General features: G+C 43.0%; 1 protein-coding gene across 3 annotated transcripts in view; it reads left to right on the forward strand.

The window, feature by feature from the left end:
- The window catches only part of ME3 (malic enzyme 3), a 195035-nt gene that overhangs the window by 79028 nt on the left and 99109 nt on the right, over positions 1 to 16898 (forward strand). For 2 of the 3 annotated variants that reach the window (XM_077113334.1, XM_077113333.1), the window contains 2 exons: positions 7639 to 7772; positions 8511 to 8660. In XM_077113334.1, the coding sequence (XP_076969449.1) occupies positions 7639 to 7772; positions 8511 to 8660 (284 nt within the window). Of the gene's footprint in view, positions 1 to 6352; positions 6482 to 7638; positions 7773 to 8510; positions 8661 to 16898 lie in introns of those variants that run through there. The other variant, XM_077113335.1, reaches the window with a different exon arrangement.

Here is a 16898-nt window from a genome sequence, read left to right on the forward strand (position 1 = left end):
GTCGAAAGGTTATCCTGGAGGTTATTCTTATGCATTATATAGATATCCCCATTTTATAGTGTATTATAGTGGCTAGAGAGAAGTACCTGCAACTGTAGATCTGTCTTCTAGTAGCCTTGATTCTTCAAAACAATTGTGTAATGATATAACTTTTATAATGTGACTGTGTGATTGTGAAAACCTTGTGTCTGATGCTCCTTCTATCTAGAGTATGGACAGATGAGTAAAAAAAATGTGGATAAAAAAACAAATAATAGGAGGAACAAAGGTTAAAATAAGTGGAGTAGATTGAAATACTAATGGTCAATGAGAGGGAGGAGTAAGGGGTGTGGTATGGATGAATGTTTTCTTTTTTCTTTTTTATTTATTTTGCTGGAGAGATGCAAATGTTCAAATACATGATGATAGTGATGAATACACAATTATGTGATGATATTGTGAGCCATTGATTGTATACCATGTATAGAATGTCTGTACGTCAAGAATGTTTGCCTATTTGTTTAAGGTTTTACAATAAAAATATTAAAAGAAAAAGAAAAAAGAAAAAAAGCACAGGCCTCATCAAACCAATCTTCTTTCATCTTAGAACCAACTATGCCTCTGCTTAGGCCAGACATGGTGTTGGGGTTGTATGCTGCCAGGTGCTTTCACAGATAATAGGGTGAATATCCTTGAATCCTCCAGATACAGTCATGTGAAAGTGGGTAAAAAGCACAGCCTTATTTTAAAGTGGGACCTTCTTTGAGGCTCAGGAGCTTATAAAAGAAGTATTTCTAATAGCTCTTTTATAGACATTTATTGACTTTTCTCATTCCCCTTAGTTCTCCCCAGGGCCACACTCAAATAAGAGCCTTTATAGAGCAGGTTGCAGACTATCTCAGAACTTTTCTATCAGAGCTGGTGTTTACCGGAAGCCACAAAGCCCTGCTGTGAGACACTCCGATTGTTTCCAGTATTTGCAGAACGTGCCCACAAAGGCTCGTGGGAAGAAAGATTCTTTCTTTGTTCCTTCTCTCACGTGATTTCCCTCCCCCACCCCACAGCATCGGATTTTTTTTACTTGTTTTTGTTTTAGAGAAGTTTTGGGTTTACAGAACAATCATCCATAAAATACAGGATTCCCAATGACCACACTATTATTAACACCTTATGCTGGTGTGGCACAGCTGATGAAAGCACATTTTTATAATTGTACTATTAATTATAGTTCATTATTTAACTCGGGGTTCACTGTTTATATTATGCAGTTCCACGTGCTTTTTAAAATTTGTTATTCTAGTAACATATATACAACCTAAAATTTCCCCTTCTAGCCACATTCGAATATATAATTCAGTAGTGTTAATTATATCCACAATGTTATCTAAATCAGCACCATCCATTACCAAAACTTTTCCATTGTTGCAATAGAAACTGTGTACCTTTTAAGCCTTAATTCCCTATACTCTACCCTCTCCTTCTTCCCTGGTAACCTGTATTCTAGATTCTGACTCTCTGAATTTGCTTATTCTAATTATTTCATGTGAGTGAGAGCACACAATAATTGTCCTTTTGTGTCTGGCTTATTTCACTCAACAGGATGTGTGATGTCTTCAAACTGCATCCATGTTGTCACATGTATCAGAACTTCATTCCTTTTTATGGATGAATAATATTCCGCTGTATATATAAATATGAAATATATATATATATATTCCATAATGGGATGGAATATATATATTCTACAATGGAATATATATATATTCATACCACATTTTATTCATCCATTTATGACTTGATAGACCCTTGGGTCACTCCCATCTTTTGGCAATTGTAAATAATGCTACTATGAACATTGGTGTGCAAATACCTATTTGAGTCCCTACTTTCAATTCTTTGGGGAATATACCTCACAGCGAAATTGCTGGATCATATGGTGATTCTATACCTAACTTTCTGAGGAACCACCAAACTGTCCTCCGCAGTGGCTATGATGAATTTGCATCTCTACCAGCAATGAGTGAATGTTCCTTTTACTCCACATCTTCTCCATTTTTTTAAAATAGTAGCCAAAATAGATTTTATTTGCATCAGTTCCATGTTCAGTTGTTTCTTCATCCTTGCTTTTTAAAAGACTCATTGTGAAAGGTGTGCTGCCTCTTCAGAAGTTTCCCCAATCCTCCCAAACTTTGTGTTTCCCTTCACTGTGGAGCTGGGCTGGCCAGGGAAAGCATACCCGCTGTGTGCCACCACCCAGCTCCCAGGTGTGGCCAATGCCTGTGGGCGCTTGCCTGCTAAGCTTCCACTCTTCCCTCCATTAAGTTCACCTCTTACTCCTGTTTGCACAGGTCTCCCCTGCCATTATTCCGCATGTTCCACGCTGCATTTCACACAGAGCACAGAGGTAGATCTAGGTGTCTGAGGCCACTTGATAAAGCTAGGACCCCAATCCCAGCTTCTTATGCTTCTGATTCTTCAGTTCCTTCTGCTTTCCACTAGCTCAGGCAGAGAGTGATCACCAATGCAGGACAGATGTATACCGTTAAAACAGTATGAAGGGGGATACCTATAATCTCTTGTTGAGAGGATGATTGAATGAATCCATCCATCCATCCATCCATCCATCCATCCATCCATCCATCCATCCATCCATCCATTTATTGAATGTTTACCCAGCCCAGTTATTGGGATAGGTAAAAAGGGGCACAACAGTTCATTTAGACATGGCCTCTGCCCTCAAGGAACTTATTGTCTTTCAGGGAAAAGAGAGAAGAAAAGAAACAAATGCCATAAAGTGCAATTGCTAAATAGCTAATTGTCCTTAATTTAGAGGGATTTGAAGCTGTAGTAATTACAGCTTTTTAACCTTTATTTCACATTTTTGCATTTACAAAGAACTTTCACATCCGTGTCCTCATTTGATTTACACAACAACCCAGGAAAGAGAGCAGACCAAAAGAGATTAAGTAACCTCCCCAGGGTCACACAGCCAGTAAGTAGAGAAACCAAATAAACTTTGCCTTCCAGTTCCCTTCCCATGCTCCCACACAATCTGTGTGAATGTGGCAACTCTGTGTCTTGACTACTACCCTGTAGAAGGAAAATGGAATTCTATCTCCAAACTAGAATGTCAATGTACATCACAGATGGAAAGGTCTTGGGCAACTTGATACAGGCCCACAGCATCAGAGGTCAGTCTTTGAGCCAAGGCTGGTTTAGGATTGGTTCTGGGCAGTAATAAGCAATGTATCCTTCACTCCCATTTCAGAAATTTATGATGTGTTACGGGATCTGTAATTTCATACCTGATCACAAAAGTGTGTCTGGGAGGAAGTTCACACTCAGGTCTGTGTCTGCTTGAGACTCCTGATGCTTGCGTTTCTGAGACCCCCACATATCCATCCCAGGGGTGTGCTCAGGGCCCTCATAAACCTGAGGTTCAATAAGAGACCAGCAGCCTCAGTAATCCCACTTCCTGTCTGACCAGAATCCACGTCACCCTAACCCATAAAAATCCCAACGTGTAGAGTCATGAAGTAACACATAAAGAAGGAGGAAGTGCCTTCTTGTCCCCTGGCAGCTAATCAGCTTTAACTGTACAGTCTTGGAGCTGATTGCCCCACAGTTCTTACCCCAGCTATGGTTGTTCTCTATGCTGTTGTAGTTGATTGATGGAGGAAGCTGGCTATAGCATAAGCAGTCAACTCAGAGAGTGACGTAATGACATATGATGTGTGGAGCAGAAAGCCTTTACCATTACACAGATGTCTACTAATCCTTCCTTCCAGTAATGATGCTGGTCAGAGGAAACACAGCTATGTGTGTGCCATTGGCCAAGCATATAAACTCAGCGATACAGGCACACCTGTTTATAGATGGGCTGACTGGCCTGGTACAAGCACAGAGGAACCCTCAGCAATAGCTGAGACCTTTAAAGAAACTGAATCCATTTACAGAAGCAGAATAATCCCATCCCTCATCAAATAAAAGCCAGTTCCTCAGCAACCAGTTTAATCTGTCAACTCCTAGGAGCCGTTGATTAGATGAGGGAAAAGAGGATAAACTTTAGAAGAGAATGGCTCTGCATTCTCCTGCTTCTTTCCTTGACTTCCTGTGGGACCTTTGACGAGTTACTTAGCACTCTGGCCTCATTTCCCTAATTTACAAAATGGGGATGCTAATCATAGTACCTTCCTCCCAGGATTACTATCAGGATTAAATGGAATGAGAAGTGTAAAATGCCTGTCTCGGTGCTCAATAAAAGGTAACTGTTGTTGTGGACGATAATATTATTTTGCCCCAACCTTGTGTTAGCTGCTTTGAAGTTTCTGCTTCCTCCTGCCCCAAGTTACAATCTGGTGATTAATGCTTAAGAAATAAAACAGAAAACACACTACATGCTAAACTGATTCAGAATGACCCTGAATGGAGAAAAGGGGGAGATTTGTGTGAAGTGGGAGAGTCAGTGAGGGCCCATCTGGAGAGGGCCCATCTGTGGACTAGAAAATGGAGGAGTGAAGCAGTCAGAGCATGGTGGGCAGGGCCGCTGGTATGAGCCAAAGCAGGATGCCAGAACAAGTGTGCCTGTTGGGACAGTTAGAGAAAAAATGGGTCTGCAGAGGCAGGAAAAGACCTGATTCTAGTGGTCCCCACCCAAGACTGTGGGTGAGGAGTTACACTTAATGTTGTAGCTGTCACTTCAGCCCCTGTTCCTTCAGCCCCTTCTACCAGACAAGCTCCAGACTGCCCTCCAAGACTCATCTCCAGCATCTGCAAATGACCTCTGTGGTGCCTCCCATGTCCCTCAGACAAATAATAGTAACAAGGAGAACAAGTGGTGCTCATTGAGCACTCACTATGTGTCAGTACCTTGCTAAGCATCTCGCATGCATTATTGTGTTTAATCCCCACAACACATGAAATTGTCTGCACTCTATTTTACAAATCAGATAAGTGGCTTGTCCAAGGCAGAGATCCAGGATCACCATTATATGTTAACCCAGGTCTCATCAGTAGATTCATGGGGGCAGTGACCAGGACCTGTTCCTTTTAGGACTGCCCAGTGCCTAACCTGGCAGACCTGGCACAAAATAGGAATCCAATAAATTCTTGTGGAATGGATGAGCAGAGCCTATCACATATAGGGCAAGGGTCTTGGTTCAGAGTACCAGAGGCAGGAGGCAGAGCACCAAGTGGAACCAGGGGACTGACACTCACAATGCTCAGTCATGGGAACAGGATTTGGAGAGGCATGAATCTCTGAATGAGGCAGAGGCTGGGACCGAGACACAACGTGAGCATCTTCCTGCTTTGAGCCCTACTCTTTGATGGCAGGGTCTATTCAAATATCTTCTCTTTGATACCAGTAGGTTCTATCCTGGAACCTGAGCAAGGTAGAGTTCAGTGGCTGGGCTGCATCTGATTATTCAAAGAAGATGATAAAATATTGAGAGTCAGAAGTGCTATTCTAAACATTTGCAACTGACCCTGCACAGGCACTGATCAGTTGAGACTGTCACAGGGTATTAATGCTAGAAAAGAGTTGTGAGGAACCCCTGCTTTGCCAGACGTTAACCCATTGGCTGTTGGATCTTGGAGTGGTCCAAAGGTTCTCTGAAGGAGAAAGAAGCCAGAGCGGGTAGGGGGGTATACTTGGCTGAAGTGAAAAGTGAGTGCTCAGAGTAGTGGCTCTGTAACAATGAAGACATTTCAAAATATAATATCTGCTAGTTCTCTACCAGTGTGTCCTGGCTTTATACCACAAGGATATGAGGCTAAAATATAACTAAGAGAGTCAGCTACTTTTCAAAAGCCATTTGTCCTTTTTTGAGGGTTTTGTTAAACTAAATAATATAATCCATAAATCTATTTAATTAGACACCTGGAAATTATAACTTGACCAAGTGGTAGAAGGAATAAGGGCCCCACTGTCAGCTCTTCCATGTTATAAAACTTCCACTCTTACTTTTGTACTCCTGGTCTACCTTACAGGATGCATGACTTTTTGACATATGGACCAAAGGCTGAATGCCAGTTAGCAAAGTATTCTTTTGTAGAAAAATATAATTTCTACTACTATTTCCCTGCACACGAGTGAATCAGCTTACCTACCCTATTTTGGGGGCCGTAGTGCAGTTAAAGTGCCTGCATTTCTGCTTTGCAAACTTGTAAATCTGAGGTTGCCTCAACATTAGCTTCAGAATAAAAAGAAGCTTCTGGAAGTATTTTTTTAATCCATGAAATTACCAGTTGCTAAACAGTTATACTTTTTCTTCAAATACAAAGGAAGTTGGTGGCCATCAGCCAAGAGAAACTCGTAGCCTTGCAGAGAGACGCGGACTGTTATTAAAGCCATAGTGGTCATTAACAAAGATGATGTCATAATTAAATGCCTGGGCCTCCCTGGGATCCCCCAGGCCAAGGAGAGGCAATCGCAGTGTTTACCAAGCCCCTGAATAGTCACCTGTCTAATGGTGTTTGGCGAAAGTGCCCAGTCTCCAAGGTGAGGTGGTTTCCTGCAAAAGGATCAGAGTCCTCCGCAATTGTACCATGTCTACAAAGTCAGTGGCCAACACAGGGGACTTACAAACCAGTGACTTTAAGCTTTGAGGAAGAATAAGTCTGGACTTTTATGTGGAGTGAGTGTAGATATTTTCCTCCTTTTTCCAACAAGAAAACTGAAGCTTGGTAACATCAAAGTGTTTTGAGAAGTCCCTATAAGTCAAACTTTCAAACAGAGTAGAGCCTATCATAGGGTGGCTCTTCCATGCAGTTCTTCTGGGCATCATTGCTTCTAGGCCCTCGAGTCTGACAGAGTGAGAAAATATCTGTGTCCGTAGTAAGCTGTGTATCAAATATTTATAAATACTTCTATACATAACCTCCTGCATCTATATTAAGCCAACCATTAGTTTATACTAATGTCTTCAACTCTAATGGATCCTCATGGATCATTCTAGCCCCCTCCCCTTGTTTATCTGTAACTTCCTACTCCAACAATGAGAAACCTGGTTCCCATCATTCACCATTTGTTCAATTCCAGTACACAGTTTTTCAGTATCAAAATTGTTAACCCATATCCAAATGGAAGCAACTTTATAAACTAGAATATAATGCCTATGTGCTGTTCCTTTTGCCTTGTCATAGTCAAGGTATCTAAGGAGACAGAAGGACTAAATGTAATTGTAATCCTGGATTAGATCCTGAAACAGAAAAAGGACATTAGGTAAAAACTAAGGAAATCTGAATAAACTATGGACTTCACTTACCAATATTGGTTTGTTGATTGTAGCAAATGTATCAAACTAACGTAAGATGTAGTAACTGGAAATTGGTTGAGCGGAAATATGGGAGCTCTGTACTATCTTCTCAATTTTTCTGTAAATCTAAAACTATTCTTTAAAAAATAGTCTATATTTAAAAAAATACAGAAATGTAGATATTTTCCTCATTTTTCCAAGAAGGAAACTGAAGCTTGGTAACACCAAAGTAACTGTCTCAAGGTCGCCCAGCTATGTCAATGGCAGCAGTGAGATTTGAATCCTGGGCCTTTTCTACTGAGTCCCACTGACTTTGCCTGTCTGTGGAGAGACCCTCTTCTGTTCCTTGGTTTCCTGCATATCCATTTGTGTGTGTTTTTCTTTCTTTCTTGTCTCTCAGGGGATGGCCTTTACACTTGAAGAAAGGCTGCAGCTTGGAATACATGGCCTAATCCCCCCCTGCTTCCTGAGTCAAGACGTTCAGCTCCTCCGCATCATGAGATACTACGAGCGGCAGCCAAGCGATCTGGACAAGTCAGTGCCGAAAGTTTGCTCTCAGTCTGATCCCTGGGCTAAACCATTGTGATACCCCTGAGTGTTTCCTGGACACTTTCCAGGCTAGGAAAGACTGAGAGTCCTGAGAGATCACAGACCCAGATCTACCTTCTACAGGACTGAGGGTCTCCCAAGGGACAGGTCTTGTTATGATCAAGGCATAGTTGTGTCCAGGGTGAACTGGGAAAGTAAGTGAACTGGAAATTGAATTGGAAATTGAATTTCAACCCTTGGAATCTGGGAAGGCTTCTTAGAAGCTGTGGCATCTTGGTCGGCCATAGAAGGGCTGATAGGACTTCAGCAGTCAGCAATAGGTATCAGGGAGGACATTCCACTCAGAGGGAAGGAGGTAGAGCAAAAGCATACTGGAGTCAGGTATGCTAAAGAAGTGCTACATGACCCAGGTGCCTGGAATAAAGGGGAATGTGGAGGGGGAAAAGAAATACATATAGCTTGAGAAGGATCTGGTATGTCATGTATTGCAAGTCTGTGGGTAGCAATTAGTAAGCCTACCTCCCCTCTAAGCTCTCCACAGTGGATCACAGGTTCAGGAGAGATTTGCTCATGAAGGTGCCATTGTAAGTAGCTGAGCAGAGGAGGAGCCCTGGGTGTTTGCACCATTCCATGCTGCCTCCAGTTCTTTCTACACAAGGGCCTTTCCTACGGCCACCTTTGGTGCCATGGGATCACCTTGATTTTTTCTCTCCTCTTTTCAAGGTACATCATTCTCATGACACTCCAAGACCGGAATGAGAAGCTCTTCTACCGTGTGCTGACGTCAGATGTCGAGAAGTTCATGCCTATCGTCTACACGCCCACTGTGGGGCTGGCCTGTCAGCAATATGGCCTGACCTTCCGCAGGCCCCGGTGAGCTGTCCTGGTGTGGGAGGGCTCAGAGAGGGAGCTGGCTCAGATTGGGGAATAGATTCTTCTCTGGTCTTGCTTACTGGGACTCTGGAAGCTAACTCCAGAGTCGGTTGGGTCAGTGGCCCAAAGAGATATTTGATTTTAAGCATTCGCTCAGGAAAATGACCCCATAAGCAGAGAAATTAACTGAGAGGGTGTCCAGTGGCAGGATAGTGGAATGAAAAATAATAAATAAATGTCCAGCATATCATCCAGAGTTGAACTGAGAGGTACATCAGATTGTTTTTCTCTCATCATCCACCTATCACTCCCCTCCCCCCTTTTTCTGGTCATCTCTTAAGTGTGAACAGCTCTCCTGCCAATTCAGGCCAATGAATAATGGAGTGCTGGATACCAAAAGCTGAATTCTTTTGTTTACTCAGAGAACCAGTATTCCTTCCCTTTGGGCTTGATTCACATTCCACTTAAAATGTCATCTTATTAGGCAAAAATTTGGCACGGCATTTTGTTTCCCAGAGCCAAAAAATTTCAGGACAGTTTTCAAAAGAGATGACTTTTTTTTCATGGCAGTATTTACAAAGGGGCCTTAGAAAAGGTGCCTGGTAATTATCAATACATAGTTCTAACTGATTAAAGAACTGCCTGGGCTCATCATATGTAGTGTAACATTGTTTTAATCTGTGGTTAGGATATGTAAATATACAATGTACTATGCACGGTTGTCATTTATATTTATAAAGAATTCATACATTTGTGTTTATAAAACACGTTTTATATGGGGAACATATATGAATCCATTTAGAACATCTTTTCTTAATTTGGAAAAACGAGCTCCCAGTTTTGTTTTTTTTTTTTGTTGTTGTTGTTTTATTTTATTTTCTTATTATGATCATTCCGTTCTACATATATAATCAGTAATTCATAATATCATCACATAGTTGCATATTCATCATCACGATAATTTCTTAGAACATTTGCATCAATTCAGAAATAGAATTAAAAAGAGAACAGAAGAAAATTCATACATATCATACCCCTTACCCCTCCCTTTCATTGATCACTTGCATTACAACCTAAATTTATTGTAACATTTGTTCCCTCTATTATTTATTCTTATTCCATTTGTTTTACTCATCTCTTGATAAGGTAGATAAAAGGAGCATCAGACACAAGGTTTTCACAATCACACAGTCATATTGTGAAAGCTATATCATTATACAATCATCTTCAAGAAATATGGCTGCTTGAACACAGGTCTACGTTTTCAGTCAGTTCCCTCCAGCCCCTCCATTACATCTTGACTAACAAGGTGATATCTATTTAATGTGTAAGAATAACCTCCGGAATAAACTCTCGACTCTGGAATCTCTCAGCCATTGACACTTTATTTTGTCTCATTTCACTCTTCTCCCTTTTGGTAGAGAAGGTTTTCTCAAACCCTTGATGCTGAGTCTCAGCTCATACTAAGATTTCTGTCCCACGTTGCCAGGAAGGTCCATACCCCTGGGAGTCATGTCCCACGTAGACAGGGGGAGAGTGGTGAGTTTGCTTGTTGTATTGGCTGGAGAGAGAGGCCACATCTGAGCAACAAAAGAGGTTCTCTTGGGAGTGACTCTTAGGCCTAATTTTAAATAGGCTTGACCTATCCTTTGTGGGGTTAAGTTTCATGTGAACAAACCCCAAGATTGGGGCTCAGCCTATTGCTTTGTTGGTCCCCACTGTTTGTGAGAATATCAAGAATTCAACTTGGGGAAGTTGAATTTTCCCCCTTTCTCACCATTTCCCCAAGGGGACTTAGCAAATACTTTTTTATTCACTGTTCAGAACACTCTGGGGTTTATCGGGGCATCAGTCTGGACAAACCAACAAAATCTCACTTTAGTCTCACACATAAGTTAAAATTTTAGAATATTAATTACTATCTATTTTCAACACCCTGCAGTAATGACATTCCTATATTCTTCCTCATGAAAAAACACTTTTTAATTTGTACATTAAGTCACTATCATTATACAATCTAAGCATTCCTAGATTATACCATCTCAGTCTTTCTCTGTCTTTCTTTCTGATTTCATTTGTGCCCCCAACCCTCCTCCCTCTATCATTCTCACATTCAGCTTCATTCAGTGTTTTAACATAATTGTATTAACAGTTAGGTAGTACTGTGCTATCCATTTCTGAGTTTTTACAATCAGTCCTGTTGCACAATCTGTATCCCTTCAGCTCCAATTACCCAATATCTTACCCTATTTCTATCTTCTGATGGTCTCTGTTACCAGTGAAGTTCTCCAAGTTTATTCACTAATGTCAGTTCATATCAGTGAGACCAAACAGTATTTGTCCTTTTGTTTCTGGCTAATCTCACTCAGCATAATGTCCTTAAGGTCCATCCATGTTGTTACATACTTCATAACTTTATTCTGTCTTACAGCTGCATAATATTCCATCGTATGTATATACCACAGTTTGTTGATGGACATTTTGGCTGTTTCCATCTCTTCGCAATTGTAAATAATGCTGCTATAAACATTGGTGTGCAAATATCCATTTGTGTCCTTGCCCTCATGTCCTCTGTAGATACCTAACAATGGTATTACTGGGTCATATGGCAATTCTATATTTAAGCTCCCAGTTTCGAAGCCAGTATTTAGAATGGACATTGCAAGTCAGTCACAGGGAGCCCCCTGTGCTCATCAGTTCCTTCCTGGCCCAGCTGTTCCCCTCGGCCAAGCAGAGCACATCAAACCTTGTCTTGGTGACAATGTCCAGTTGCTGAAACAGACATGTCCTCATCACTCAGAACAGTCCCAGGCAGTGTGGCTACAGCAGCTGTGCCAGCTTTTGCAGTCCCATGGGGGCTACCGCACTGGTGTCCCACAACAGTTCTGGTCTCCAGCCTGCCACTTTCAACAGGAAAGAGACCCTTATCCTCTTAGTCTCATCCCTGAAACCAGTACTGGTAGAGACATTGGGAGTTGATGGTACATTTTTGAAGGAAATAATTTTTACTCCCAGTCCCTACTCAGAAATATCCTTCCTGCTGCACAGTTCAGGTGAGCCCATGTCATTTCCTTCCTCCAAGGCTTTCAGCAGCCTCCTAGGGCTTAACAAATCAAATCCAACATTTTGACTGCATCCTGAGCCTATCACAGCCTAGCCCATACTCTCCAGTCCCAAATTGCTGCCATAGCGTTCTGTTCTCCGTGCCCCAAATACCTCAGATGTTTTCTTCTTCCATGGCCTTGCTCGTGCTGTCCCCTCTGCTTCAGATGCTCAGCTCCTCATTCTCCACCCATCAAAATTCCAGTTGTCCTTCAAGGCCCACCCAAGTGTCAGCCACTCTGCAGAGTCCTCCCTGGTCGGTCCAGGCAGAACTGATCACTCCTCCTCTACATCCCCACAGTCCACCACTCAGGCTTCTCTTTCAGAGTTTTATTTTCCATGCTTTATGTTTTTAATTATTTGTTTATCAACTGCCCCTACTAGAATATAGATTTTTGAGGGGCAGGAAGCATGTCATATCCTTTGGTGTCTTCTAGACTAGCTCTCAGCAAGGAATTGACAGTCAGATGGGAAGTAGCATTGTGTACTGACTGGGCAGAAGGGGGTCTTTGCAATCAGTGCTAAATTTTAATCCCCTTGACATTGGGCAAGTAACTCATCCTCTCTTAGCTTTAATTTTCACATTTTTGAAATGGAGGTAATACTATCACCTTAGTCAAATAATCATGAGGGTAAAATGAGAGTGTGGATAAGATAAAATTGAGACTGAATAAATGTTGGTATTTATTTTCCTGCAGTTATTATTGTAGAAGGAAAAAAAGAATTGATAAATGTAGAATTGTATAGTACACATAGGCACTTTTTAATTTTTACCAAAATTTGTATCACTAAACATATATGAACTAACACTCTTCACTGTAGAGGTATGAACCAAACTCAATATTATGCAATCATACATGCTTTGGCTCTTCCAGGATCCACTGTTTTCTACAGCCATTAAGGCATGGCTCCTCCCTCTACCACTTTGCAGCTGTGAGTTCAGGGATCTGTGAATCCACCCCACCCCTCCTGCCTCTGCCCCACCTCCTGAGGGTGTGCAGGAGCCTGCACTCCATAGGACTCTATGGACTAAATTTTGGATTCAATCGTTGGTTCCAGATACACTGTTATCAGGGGCGGGATGCTGCACATGCAACAAGTTCGTAAAGGTGGAATTTTTGCCTTCGGAGTCTGCTCCAGAATCCAGAAAATGCACCATGATTGAATTCAGGGGAACGGACACTTATGGAGCAACTCCTAGGTGCCAGACATCATGTTAGACCCTGTAAGGTCGCCCCAAAGAATGAAATATGGTTCCTGATCTCACACAATTCAGTAATACAGTATGGAGGCAAGCGTGAACCTAAGTTTCTATAATAAAAAGGAAATAAGAGAATTTATTGAGAAAAGAATTATAGGATTTCAGGGGAGAAAAAACTTCATTTTCCTTGGAGGCAGGTAGGACATTTCCTGAGGTCATTTGAGCTGGTCCTCAAAGGTCGAATAGGAATTCCACAGATAGAGGAGGAAAAGGCACTTTCCAGGGAAGGACCTGATTGTAGATACTGGGTAGTCTGCTCCCTTGGATGTCTCCCCATCTCCCATACCTGGCAAGGGGGAGAAAGAAGGGGGAGGAGAGCTAGACCTTTATATCCATTGGCTCATGGATCCTCGCAGTGTTCTGTTAGATTAACTTCATTCCAATATCTGTTAGGTTAACTTGATTCCAGTATCTCCATTTTACAGATGAGAAATGAGGTGGTCAAAGCAAAAGACCATGTATAAGATCACACATGTGGCTAATCAGCAGGCCGGAATTCTGAAATTCTGACAGTGAGAATCTGTGATCGCCTCGCCAAAGAGGGACATTGAGCTGGGCAGTGAAAGATGAATGCAAATAATTGAGAAAAAAATCGTTTGTCTATAATGATCCTAGCGTATTCTTCTCCCTTGCTAGAATGTATGTCCTCTGGGATCTCATGGCGAATGAAGCAGGAGAGCAGAGGGGCTGGGGTAGGGGAAATGACAAGTGATTGTACCCAACAAAGAACAAGGTTTTGATCCCCTTCATGCCACTCTAGGTGGTTAGATTAGTGGGGAGCCATTTCAGACTCAGACCCAGTCCCCACTGAGGGATTCTCCCAGGGATTGTGATGGGCAAGGACCTCCCAGCAGAGTTACAAGTCTGTGGGGGTGGAAACAGGCCCCTACCAACCACTTAGCCCCAAGAACCAGGTTAGCCCTGAGTGGGGGCAGAGAAGGGTACCACAAAAGCTGCACATGGTGTGGAAAACAGGCAAACAAGCATGCAACAATCCCAACAGGTACCCTACAAGTAAACTGGAACCAGAAGAAAATCACAGTAATAGCAATAGTCTATACAAGCCAAGTATACCTGTAAAATCTGTGCATATATTAATTTGTTAAATTATCACAACCACCCTAAGAGGTACTATTATCATTGCATTTGCAGATAAGAAAATTGAGGCACGTGGAAATAACTTGCCCAAAGTCACACAGGTAATAACTGGCAAAGCCAGGACTCAAACCCACTCAGTCTGAACTAGATAAGGGCAGGAAACCATTCCACTATACTGCCTCTTAGAGCTAGCAGCTTGACATAGCTGACGGGCACCAAGTTAAGGCAAATACTATTTCCAGAGCTTCCATGGAGCCCTTAGAAGCTCCCAGGCAGAGTTAGGGTTGACTGGGACCTGGGAGGGATTGTCCTGGAAGCGAGTGGAAGGTCCTGGGGCCTGTGGCTGGGTGGGGCCAAGGCAGGTGTGGGCAGAATAACCCGGCCTCTTGGATTACTCCCTCCCACTGTTGGTACAGACTTCCCACATGTGTTTTGCACGAATCCTTCTTCAGTCAGTTACCTAACTAAGTTATTTGGCATGTGACATTCTGAAGTGTTGCTCCAGGTTTCCATTTGGCTGCTTCCCAGGTGTTGATTCCACACCTGCCTTGCTCCTGAGGGGAAAAGAAAGTTTGGGCTCCACTCCAGCCCTGCAGGGAGGACAGCTCCAAGGCCATAAGGGGGAGAGCCAGCTCCTTCCCAGTTTCTGAAATGATAAACAGTCCTGCCAGGTTCCCTGGAACAATGCAGTCCTCTGTGAAACTGCCTGGTTCCCCCCACCAGAACTGATTAGGTCCAGCTGATGCTAAAATTGAACGTCCAACGTGCCTGGGGCTACATATCACCTCAAAACCTGGAAGGAGATACCAGAGGATTCAGGGGCACTGCCCTGAGTGGTGAGACACAGCTAAAGTTTCTGGGCTCTGCTGGAGTCTCCCCTGTCCCTTCCTGCCTCTCCCCTGGTACATCGTCTGCCACATGCCTCCATGGATGTCTTGCCTACCCTGGCTTGAAGAAATGCCCCCTGAAGATTGCTAGTATGTGACACAGAAGAGATGAAAGCTAGAGATGAGGTTGAGCAGGAGGCCAGGAGATAACTCAGTGGCATGTGTGTGTGTGTGTGTGTGTGTGTGTGTGTGTGTGTGTGTGTGTGGTTGGGAAGCCAATAGGTATAGTTGGGGTCCGGTGTAAGTACTCTCCTTCCCCAGGCTACCTGTCTCTGGACCAACCCTGTCTTCACTCTTTTCAGCTTCTTGGGCTCCAAAGGATGTGTACACACTTGTAGATCTGACACTTTCCATACCTAACGCACACCAACCTGTATTGGAGGGGCTGAACTGTGGATAGTGGAAGGAACACAGACTAGGAAGCCAGGCAGGACTGGTTTGGAATCTCAGCTCTTGATGACTTTTGACAATTAATTTATAATGTCTCCTCAATCATACGGAGAGGGAAGTAAAATGAAAGTAAGGCGTACCCACATGGTTGCTTGTGAGGATTCAGTGAGAACTATTTGGACAGAGCCTAGTTCTAGTAGGTGCTCAGCAGCTGTTATCTCCTTGACCCACCAACCGCTGGAGCTGTCATCCGATCTCAGTCACCCTACCAGGAGAGTAAACTAAACCCACTACAGACATCTCAGTCCCCACAATTACCACCACATTCTGTTGTTTGATACAGCCCTTAAAGTATCTGTCCTGGCATTTGACTAACAAATTCATTAGCAGATACATGTGAGGAATTAGAGAACAGGCTTTGATGAGTTGGAAAGGAAGTGGGACTTGGTTTTATATAGTCAGAGGCTCTGTGGAAGATACCTGAAGACCTATTTGAATTTGGAGGAAGCTGACAGCCCTTGGCCCTGAACCAGGCTGCTATCTCACTATCTGCAAACAGTTGGGTTTCTGCAGACGGGCCAGTATCATTTACACAGGATATTAACAGCTACCATTTATTGACTTCTTCCAGTGTTTGTGGTGGGGCCTATGTTAAGTACTTCTCATACATTTTTCCTGAGCTCCCCATGATGCCTGTTAGTTTTCCTAGATGAAAGACTAAGGCTCCTTTGTCTAAGGCACTACAGCTGACCCAGAGCCCTATCCCTGTGTTTTTCCTATGTTTACAGTCCAACATCTTGGAGCCTTGGTAAACGAGACCCCTCAGTTCTGCATACATCAGACACACACACACACACACACATACTCTCTCGGAAGGAGAAGTATACTATGATGGACAGAGCACGGGGTGTGAAGTCCAGAGGATTTGGTCAGTGCTCCCACTGATGGGCCACGTGACCTTGGAGCCCGGCTACTCTACCTCCCAGGCTTGGATCACAGAAAGTATCCACCTTGTGGGGTGGGGTTGATGTGAAGACCAGATGAGCTAAATGTGTGTGGACATGCTTTGAAAGTTGCACAGCTCCTCACAGGTTCTTGGGCTTTGTCACTCCTGCTTCTCCCTCACCCCAAACACCATAAAAGGATGTGTTAAGGCTCACACCCACCTGCTCGGGGTTTTCTACTTCCTGCTCACCACGCCTGGTGAGCCTTTGTCTTGGGAGCCTTTGTCTTATTTTTATGCATCAGAATCTACTTGCCCTCAACCATCCTTGCCCCCCCACACACACACATATACACACACACACATTCCTGGGACACATATCACACATATCTGCTTTCTAAATACCACAGACTCCTAACAAGTGGAACCAATTTCTAGCCATAACAGGAACTAGTCTTCCCTTGAACAACGGATGCCAACACCCTGAACAAAGTCAACCTTATCTCAGCAGATGGGAAGCTCTGACATCCAGGGCACCTCTCTGAGCACATCACAAT

This window comes from Tamandua tetradactyla, chromosome 8 (assembly GCF_023851605.1).
Source record: "Tamandua tetradactyla isolate mTamTet1 chromosome 8, mTamTet1.pri, whole genome shotgun sequence".
Classification (NCBI taxonomy): Eukaryota; Metazoa; Chordata; class Mammalia; order Pilosa; family Myrmecophagidae; genus Tamandua; species Tamandua tetradactyla.